This window comes from Xiphophorus hellerii, chromosome 23, assembly GCF_003331165.1.
Source record: "Xiphophorus hellerii strain 12219 chromosome 23, Xiphophorus_hellerii-4.1, whole genome shotgun sequence".
Taxonomy (NCBI): Eukaryota; Metazoa; Chordata; class Actinopteri; order Cyprinodontiformes; family Poeciliidae; genus Xiphophorus; species Xiphophorus hellerii.
The window spans coordinates 5,096,041-5,106,261 of NC_045694.1; the positions used below are offsets into that span (position 1 = coordinate 5,096,041).

At 38.1% G+C, this 10,221-nt stretch overlaps 2 protein-coding genes across 2 annotated transcripts; both read left to right on the top strand.

Annotated features, from left to right (window-relative positions):
* The first annotated feature begins 805 nt into the window (after positions 1-805).
* LOC116714850 (snRNA-activating protein complex subunit 1-like) lies at positions 806-2,486 on the top strand. The gene has a single exon (XM_032555608.1). It carries the CDS (start codon positions 941-943, stop codon positions 2,009-2,011), a length of 1,071 nt encoding a protein of 356 aa, XP_032411499.1. The 5' UTR covers positions 806-940; the 3' UTR covers positions 2,012-2,486.
* Positions 2,487-2,636: 150 nt separating this feature from the next.
* arl9 (ADP-ribosylation factor-like 9) lies at positions 2,637-8,129 on the top strand. Its single transcript, XM_032555609.1, has 4 exons — positions 2,637-3,034; positions 4,712-4,889; positions 6,086-6,261; positions 7,296-8,129. Exons 1-4 carry the CDS (start codon positions 2,810-2,812, stop codon positions 7,470-7,472), a joined length of 756 nt encoding a protein of 251 aa, XP_032411500.1. The 5' UTR covers positions 2,637-2,809; the 3' UTR covers positions 7,473-8,129.
* The last annotated feature ends 2,092 nt before the right edge of the window (positions 8,130-10,221 follow it).

Consider the following 10,221-nt stretch of genomic DNA (forward strand, 5'->3'; position numbering starts at 1 on the left):
ACTTTCACTTCTCAATAGTAGATTCACTTCAATTTTTAAGATACGTGTGTATGATTTGTACCAAATCATACACACGTATTTATTCCAAATCCAAATGTCTTATCCTGGGTTCCAATTATTCGTTTAAATCCAAGAATTTGTTTTGAAAACTGTACAATATCTTGTGGCCCAAATTCTTTTTGACAATGATTTAAAGTAATTTTCTATTTTAAATTTTTCTGTTAGGAATTTATGTCACTCCGATGAATATTCTCTACCTAAAGGAACTCGATCAGAGAAAATGTTTTTATAGTTGTGTTTTATAATTGTTGACTCTCCCAAAGGGCGCACATATTCAATTCATTTAAAAAGTAAGATTCGAGCACTTCAATGGCTATCTTAATAATTAATACAAATATTTAACTACAAGCGAGAGCGATGTGATGGAAATCATAGTAACTTGTGCTTTAATTAAAATCAGATAACTGCAATTGGGAGCTGAGTTTGACGTCAGACCGAGGTGGCGATGCCTATAAGCATTTTGTGCAATACATAATTTTAAGCTTTACTTTCCATAAGCAAACCAATTTTAACTTGTTCAGTCAGTTTAAAGTAGCAGACGTCTTATAAAATATACACCTTAGAACCGTTGATGCGAGGAGCGGCCATATTGAAGCGGGAAGTCCACCTTACTGTGGGTCATATGAATTGCTCCCAGTTTCCCAGTGGAAAATATGACTTAGAACGGCGTTGATTTTTCCAACTGGGAAGTTGAAATTTCCCAGTTCCGACTACAACTGGAACGCATAATTAGTGGGTATGAAACGGAAGTAAAAGGTAACAAAATAGTTATTTTAGCCACTAGAGGGCGGTGTTGTTCGATAATTAGTCACTAATAAGAAACACCTGTCTTAAAGCAGGTAACTGCTTTGACGTTTGCCGTGGAGTTTCTCTGGACACTATGCCATCTTCCTACACGGATTTCTTCCACGAACCGCTGACTGAGGACGTGGAGGAGCTGCTGTCCCGCTTCCAGAACACGGACTCGGTCAGGTATGGCGTTTTCTCGGCCATCTGGAGGGAAATGAAGTTTTCTGACATCTTCCTCGGTACCACCAACAACTCTGAAATGAAGAGGTTCTGCCGGGTCGCTCTGGCCACAGCGGTGAAGTACTTCTTACCTCCGCACAGCTACCATATCCGGGTGGGAGGTTTGTATCTGATGTTCGCCTTCTATCACACGCAGCCGGCCTCCACACCCGTCCGCATCAGGCTAGCGCTGAAGGACTGGCGCTATATTCAGAGGTTTCTCACGGAGTCTAAGGAGGCAGAGCACCATGATGTTCTTTACATCTATCACAAGCTTGCTGCGACCAAAGTTTTCCACTACACAGCCATGCCGCATTTTCTGACCTTCCAGAAGCAGAAAGCAAAACCGGAAGTTCAATGCAAGCAGTTCCTAAGCAAGGCGTCGTCACTTCAGGAGCTCCAATCGACAGAGATCTTGGAAGAAATGGCCGACATCCAGAGCCACTATGAGAAGCTGAAGGAGGCCACGCAAGTCCGTGTTCATGTCAATATGACTCATCCAGACTTCACTTCCCGCCTAAAACAGTGTATGAATGAGTTCTTCTCATGGCAGCAGCAGAGTGTTTTACCCAAAGAGAAAAATGTTGGAGGTGAAGTCTATGATCCGGAGGAAGATTGCAGCAGCAGAGCCAGACTTCTCTCCTCTATCAAGCAGAAGAGCTACAGCAATGTCCACACGACATCCAAATCCCGGAGACACAGAGAGGTGGAGAAGGCGGAGTCCTCCAGCTCAGATGGGGAGCAGGTCCAGAAACCTCCAAGAAGGAAGACGCATACCTCTCTGCGGGCCCGGACCTGGAAGAACCTGGGGAAGACAGACGAGAAAAGCAACACCAAGATCTGGCTGCTGAGCACCCCTGAGCAGCGGCATGCAGTTCCTCTGAGGAAGATGAGCCAGGCTGCAACACACACAGACTACAAAGTGATGAAGGAGGCGGGATAACCCTGAACTCTAAAAAGGTTCTGTTAGTTTTCAAGGAAGTACTTTAAGAAGTTCGTAGCACTTTGAATTTTTTTTTTGTTTTTTGGCTAAAGGCTATTAAGAATTGTTGATGAAACGTTGATGACAAGTTAAAGGCTTTTTGTTTGTTGTTATAAGCAAATAAAACAAGGTTAATAAAGTTGCAAAAAATATGTGATAAAAGTTGTTTATTTACTATTCAATTGAGCAAAATTGGCTGCAAGAAAAATTGATCAATGGGGAAAATAATTGTAAGTCAACTTTAAACGTTTAAGAACTTGATGGCTAGATGTTAAGCTCAAAAATTCTGAGGCACATCATTATGAAGCTTACCTGGAATTTTAAAACATTTGCACACAACATAATGCAAATTCTTGAATATGTCACAATATTGAATTTATGCTAATATTCATGTTTTTTTAACAGCAGAAGTGTATCAAAGGATTTATAACAAGCTCATGCACTGTTTCAACATAATTGTATCTGAAATCAGGAACAGCAGCGACCTCCGCTGGTCAGACTTCACTTTATCATCTGCAAACAGATTTGCTCCATCTGGCGGCCACTTCTTGAAACTGCATCAACAGAATCTGTTTCACCCGGATATATGGCATGGAGAAGTTCATCCGGAGCTTCCTGTGACTTAATCCACTTTTTGAAGAGAAGTGTTGCATGGAGTAGCATAGACAAACTCCGTTTTTTTGTTATAATTTAGATAATGTCTTCTTCATACGCTAACCGGCGCCCACTACGCAGCAGTTAAGCTGACAGTTGAGCACCATGCTCGGTCTGAGGAATGCGGGAGTCCTCGGCGCCTCCGCCGTTCTTGCAGGCGGAGTCGCTTATCTTATTTGGAGCTACGGTTCATCCCGCAAGGAGAAGAAGCTCGAAACTCGACCGGGAGAGGATGGCAGAAACGGCAGGGAGGAGGTGGAGGTGGGAAAGGAGAAGGAAGCTCCGGTTGAAGAAACTGTTGTTCCCGCTAAGGCTGCGACAACAGCAGCGGTAAGTGAGTTTTTCTAACTGTTCAGGATTTAGAAATATTCACTCCAGATAACTCCAGGAATATTTTTATTTGTTTAAACGACCTCCAAGATGATAGCGCACTTTTAGTTTTTAATTTTAAACCTCCATATTGTATGTTGGAGCACGTACTCTGGAAGTTACTGAGAGTTGTATTCTGGGAAATGTATTTCATTTTTTTTCCATGGTTTGTTAACTAGTTACTAAATGCACATCTATCTATTAAAATGTAATATTTATCGGGTCATGGTGGCAGCCTGTTGGAGTAATTAGTTTTTGTAGCCTTTGTTCAGATTTATTTTATTTGTTTTTATTACTTGGAGCAGCTATTTAGCATCCCAAACTCTGAAATAATATCTGAACTATGACCCCAAATTCCAAAGAAGTTGTTAAAAAAAAGTTTTATGGATGCTGAGATAGGTAGAAGTTCAAATCATCTCTTCCATTTCTCATTGTTTATATCCCCTACTCCAACATCTCTCTGCCCAACCTTCTAACAACCAGGGAGAGATTTAATGGAGCGGCAAAAGCAAATGAGTTGGATTAGCAGAGATTGTCAACAACTGATACCCTGTTCCCTGCTGAAATTCACTACATGACCCACATGAATTTAAATAGCTAGAGGGAGGAGTAAATACTTTTGTGAACATGGTTCAGAAGAAGTAAAAAAATCATGGTAAAAAGCCTTTTTTCACTTTCAAAAATAAAATAAAGACTTTGTATATCTGTCTGCAAGTACCGTAGAATACGAAGTGCAGGTTTGTTGTGTAAATGTAAAAAAAAAAAAAAATCAGTGAAACCTATTTTTTGTGTTTTAAAGAATGAACAATTTTGCCTTTGTTGGGACTGGGATGCTTGCCATTTCATTTTACTTTATTATACATGTTTTTGAAACAGTTTAAAAGCTTTTTCAAATGAGAGTTCATTCAAAAATGTGAAAAGGAAGGCAGTAAAAATAATTAAGCATGAAAAGAAAAAAGGTCTGAGAGGTCCTGGATTGGGGGGTCCGTCGGATAGTCGAACCTCGGGTTCAGGAAGAGCAGTGTGGTTTTCGTCCTGGTCGTGGAACACTGGACCAGCTCTACACCCTCAGCAGGGTCCTGGAGGGTGCAGGGGAGTTCGCCCAACCGGTCTATATGTGTTTTGTGGACTTGGAGAAGGCGTTCAACCGTGTCCCTTGGAGAGCCCTGTCCTGCCCCAAGTGGAGGAGTTCAAGTATCTCGGGATCTTGTTCACGAATGAGGGAAGAAGGGAGCTGGAGATCGACAGGCGGATTGGCACAGCGTCTGGAACAAGTGGCTGGGGAGAGAGAAGTCTGGGCCTCCCTTCTGAAGCTGCCACCCCCGCAACCCGACCCTGGATAAAGCGGAAGAAAATGGATGGATGAAAAGAAAAAAAGGATGACACATTTTGTTAGTGTTTACTAAAAAATGTCAGCCAAAATGTAACAAATAAGAATAAAAATAATTATTCTGATTCCTGATTCTAATTATAAGATCCATAACTCTGTAATTAACAATTGTTGAAAGTCTTAAACATCTATTTTAATTTTTTCTGCCACACATCCTCCATCTTTCAGCTCATTTTCTCTCCCCACTTGTGCAGATTTGATTTCATTAATAATGCAGGACTCAGCTACAGCTGTGTTTTGTGTTCCAGGCCCGTCCTGTGGAGTCAGAGGGAACCCAGGTTCTGGTCCTGGGTCTGGACGGAGCCGGGAAAACGAGCCTGCTGCACTGTTTTTCCAGCGGCAGTCTGGAGCAGGACGTGGAGCCGACGCAGGGCCTTAACGCCATCTCCATCAGCAAAGATGACATGGACGTCGAGTTTCTAGAAAGTGAGTCAGAACTTGTTCTCAGCTTTGCCTCGACGCAGAGATTTAAAATGCCCCGAGACGTTTTCACTGATTTATTGTTCTTGTCTTGGTTCTGTAGAGAGTTTATGGCTGAAGTTATTAATAGTTTAAACATGAAACAACAATAACAGTACAGCAGAATTTTACTCTACATCTTCAAAACATGGTTTTTAAATCTTTTAGGGTTACAACAAATTATTATTTTAGTTATTGATTAATCGGATAAAACAAAATGGCACATCTGGCAGAAATTTCATTTAAACCTTTTTTATACAGTATTAGAAATACATTAAAATATTAAAGTAAACAAATAGTCCAACCCCTTTTTTAACATTTTATTGCCTAAAACAACGTAGTATTTTAGTATTTTTTTTCTAGCTTCTACTGCAAATATCTTGTTGAGATCAATTTAAAAAGTAACTTTTCAGTAAGAAATATGAGCTTGTTTAAGTCAATAATTTAATATTGATGAAAAGTACTAGTTCCATTAGCTTATTGTCATTTATTATGTGAAATAATTTGTTACTATAACAAGCACTGTTTCTTGTATTTCTTTTTGTAATGTTACTTCTAAGTTAGTTTTTCAAGTGTACCAAGATATTTGAACTAGAAACTAGAACAAAAATACTTGCAAGATTTTGTATTTTTGCAGTGTAACATCTGTTTCCTTGATTATTTTTTGGATTGAAATGTTTATCTATTTTGTGCAGCATTTGCTTAATTACTGCTAAGAGTGTATTATCTTTCAGAAAATAGCTTTTTCTTGAGTCTGTTTGCTCTGTGCACTTTCCTGAATGAAAACCCTTCATTTTGTGTTTAAAACGAAGAAATCAGTATGAGGGCAAATAGGTTTTTGCAGCACAGTACACTTTATCTCACACATGACCAATGAAACACTGTAAACCAAAACTCATTACCAAAAATGTTGGTTTGTTTGTCTGTCTGTTTTAAAGTGGAATTGGTCAAAATAAAACAATTTCTCTGTCTTAATTTATTGCTTCATTTTAATTAGTTGTAGTCTCATTATTGCATTAAATTATATATTTTCATTCCAGTGCCAAGTAGGTGACTTTGTACTTTTATATTTTGAGTCTCTTTTATTTTACTTTAAATGTAAATAATTCAAGACATTTAGATGTTGAAACATTTGAACTAAGGTCGGTTTGTGTCTGTTTCAGTCGGCGGTGGGGAGAATCTGCGGCCGTACTGGCAGAAGTACACGCCCAAAGCTCTGCTGCTGGTGTTTGTGGTCGACTCCGCCAACCCAGAGCTTTTTCCAGTCACCAAGAAACATTTACACGATCTGCTGGTCCTTCACCCCCACCTGCCTTTAATGGTGCTGGCCAACAAACAGGTGAGAAGAAAAAGGATGTCACGGATTTTAAAGTTGCTTGCTTGAACAGGTTAGAATAGATCAATGGGCGAAACAAAACATGTTCATTACATTTTCTGCACAAAATTATTAAATGATCAGATTTTAGTTACGTCAGTTCTGCCTATTTTGAACTCCTGCTTTAGTATGTCTGCATATCAGGGCCATTGTAAATGGATAAAGGGAGTAAATTTCTGCCAAAAAAACATAGAAATTTTGAGATTAATCTCAGATTTTTTTTTTGAAAAAAACTTGAAAATTTCTGAGTTCTAATAGTCAAACATTTGCAAGAAAAAAACTCAAATTTAAAATTTTTGACTTTAACAAGCTCAGAAAATGTCCAAGTATTTTTGAGAAGATTTCTCATATTAATCTCAATTTATACAATTTTTGGCGGCAATTTACAATGGTCCTAATACGACGTTGTAGTTTTAAGGCCTCTTTAAATCCAAATAAGCTGCTTCTGGACACGCCCCCTAACACGTGCATGTGAAAATGGCTGCAAACAGTTGCATTATTATACAACCGTACATCTTTGAATAGCAGAAGTAGAGCCTCCTGTACAACCAATAAGAATGCTACAAGTGGTTTCTGGATTGTAAGTCAACAACAAAACTGTTGGCTTTTCCAGCAGCCATTGCACAGCTCATACGCATACAGCCAGATGAACAAACGTGCTGGAGCTCAGCTTGAGTTACTAGGTAACTTGCTGGACTTAGCTGGGGTTGCTAGGTAACGGACAGTGACTGCTGATTTGTTACATTCCGAATGTTTCTGAAACAAGTCGTTTTCAACTTGTCAAAAAGCGGCTAGGTGGTTTTGTTTTTTCAGTGCTTGGGCTGTTTTTAGGAGCTGTAGAAACCCAAATGGTAGTACAAACATGTGGAAACTTTGCGTAGAAAGTCCTCTTTTAATAAAAATTAAAAGCTAACTATGAGTTTTACTTCTAATGAAGTCAAAAGAGTTGCTTTATTTATGTGGAGCCAGGTGTCGTCATGATTATTTTCTGATTTCAGGATCTTCCCACATCCTGTAACATCACTGACCTCCATGACGCTCTGTCCCTGTCTGAAGCCGGGGACCGCCGGCTGTTCCTCATCGGTACCCATGTGAGGAAGGGCGACTCGGAGCTCTGCTCAGGGGTCCAGGATGCTCGGGACCTGATCTTCCAGATGGTTTCTGGAGACAGATAAATTATGGAGGTTTAGAAATGATGCAGTGTTGCTGAGCCAATGCAACAAATCCTTTATTTTTTTCATTTGCATTCTTATTTAAAGAAATGGGAGGACATCAAAGGTTTTAAGTTCATGGCGATTTTGTTACAAGCTTTAGGTGTTTTAAAGCTTTAAAACATTTATTGTTAATTAATGTGCTTTAAGAAAAGAATAAATAACAGACAGAAAAATAAACCCATTAAAGTCTCTTGGAGGGAAATAGTAAGTCTGCACTTTTCATGTGAGTAACAAAATTATATTTGGTTATTGGTCAAGTTTAGAGCAGTTACGTTTTTCAGCCACTTGGAGCCGCCAATGAGCTGATTCATTTATATTTAAACTTTTCTGTTAATTTCAAATTAAAAACCTGCAGCAGAAACACTACACACTGTTTTATTTTACTGTGCAAAAACAGTTTTCTGTTCTAAATGTTTATTTTGATCGTAAGTTGACAGGATTTCTTTTTTTTAAGCTGTTAAGCAGGTGGATGTTTTTATTTTACCCATTTCATTTTCTGTTTCTTTTCCTTTCTTTATTAAATCTGTGGAAATCTGTTTAGTTCACTTGGCTTACAAATGTTTCATAAAGCTGAGCAAAACTAAAAGTCTCAATAAAAAAAGACAATTATTTGTTCAATACTCTTCTTTTTTGCACTAAAAATAAATTTTTTACAAAACTTTCTGGTTGATTTTTGGATGACTATATGTCATTTGGATGACAGATCGGTGACATAAAAATTCCCCACATTATAATGGAAAATAAAGCTGAATAATTCCTAACTTCTACCTCCAGTGTGAAAAAACCTTTAAGAAAATAACTAACTTTAACCTTTCAGGGAAAAACTAAGTGTTCACATCCTTTATTACCTTTAGATTTCATCATGGGGAATATCGTGGCCTCATTTTGTGATGATTTGAGAGCACATTTTTATTTTCAACTTACAAAGAGATGCAAATATTTTGGATTTATGGTCAAAAAGTTTCACCCAAGATAACACATTTTATTGTTCATTACATAAAATGGAAATGTTCAGCAGGTAGCAAGAAAAGATGAAACACAAGAGAAAGTCTGTTGTCCCCAAATAGCTTCACTTCTTGAACTTTTATTGGTTTAAAACTGACCTTTTGTACAATCTAATAACCACCTTCTATAGAACATAGCACATGTTTGATATTGCTCTAAAAATGCTCAGTTTCTGAAATTATTTACCTCAGATTTAACAAGTCACAATTTTTAGAAAGTTTCACTTTCATCTTGTCAATCAGGAGAATGTTTTGCCAAAAGTCGTCAGGATCATCAAGGTGTTCCTTATAAATAACTTTGTAGACTGAAAAATGCTAAAGACTTTCTCATCTGTTTTTTTATTTATTTGAATCTTTTACCTGACTTCATGCTTAAGAGATTTCTTAATTCTGCTGTTCTGGTAAAATCAGATCTGGATGTGACTTGTGCAGGCTTCTGGTAAATCAATGTGAGTTTTTCATGATTTTTTTTTTCCCATTACAACCAGGTTGATTTGGCTAGCTTTTTTTCTTTCAGTAAATTAAATCATTTAAAAACTACATTTTGTATTTATTCAAAGTTATCAGACCAGGTGCAGAAAGTATTTATTTTTTATTTGGCATCTTAGTATGGATGCAAACTTTAGGTCCAGATGTTCAGACATGTTAAAATGAAGTCTTGAATCGGTAACAGAAGATCATCCTTCTTTGCTCGCTGACCCATTTGTATCACTTTCAACATCCTGAGACGGTAACAAAGCAGACTCCAGTTTCAAGGACTCATCAGCTGGTTGCTAGGGACTCATGGCTCCATAGCAACAGCAGCAGATTATTGTGACATGTCCAGCGGAGACGGTGAAGATGGTGTCTGGAAAACAAGGTAAGTTTACGGATTCCTTGTTGCATCATCAAATCAATTCAGTTTGATAATTCTGATGCATTTAAACCTGCAGGTGTCCGACCGAGATTTGATCCCTCAAAGAGGTGCTGCTGTTCTATCGTTCATGTATCTATGAGTTTGTTATGAGTTATAATATCGGCTGTAGTTATGGTGGTGATTGCATGTTGAATCTGATCCCAGATTTCCTTAAATTCCCCTCATATTTAACGTGGATGCATGTCTTGTGGATTGTGTGTGATTTGGCAGAATCTTGGAGCTGGCGCAGCATAAAACCTCAAAAACAGTCTGGGAGACGACTCCTTGGTGAGCAGCTCGAGCTTTTCTTTCCTGAAACCACAGAAAGCCCCACAGTGACCTCTGCAGATCTGGTTAAGAGCTTAAAAATGTTCGACTTTGAGACATTCAGTCACTGATCCAACCTGAAACTGAATCCAAAATAAAGCTAAACTCAGTCTGGTTATTGATACAACTGTTTAACTATTCTTTTAGGTTTAAAATGTAAAATTTCTTCCTCCTGTTGTGTGTTTATTTTAACTTCACAGATGTGTTTCATTGCAAAAACTCAAAATCGTAAGTATTTTTGGTCTACTTTTGAGAGTACTCTTGAAATAAGACAAAACTAACTTTTCAACTTGTCATCAACATATAAGAGTTTGTTTTAAGTCAATAACTCAAGTACTCATTGTACTGGCAGATTATTTTATGACTTTTTTCCCATAAGTGAAATAATCTGCCAGTGGAACTAATACTTTTTCATTCATTTTAAAGGTGACCTATTATGCCTCTTTCCTTGAACAGGTTAAAATGGATTTATGGTCATGAGTTC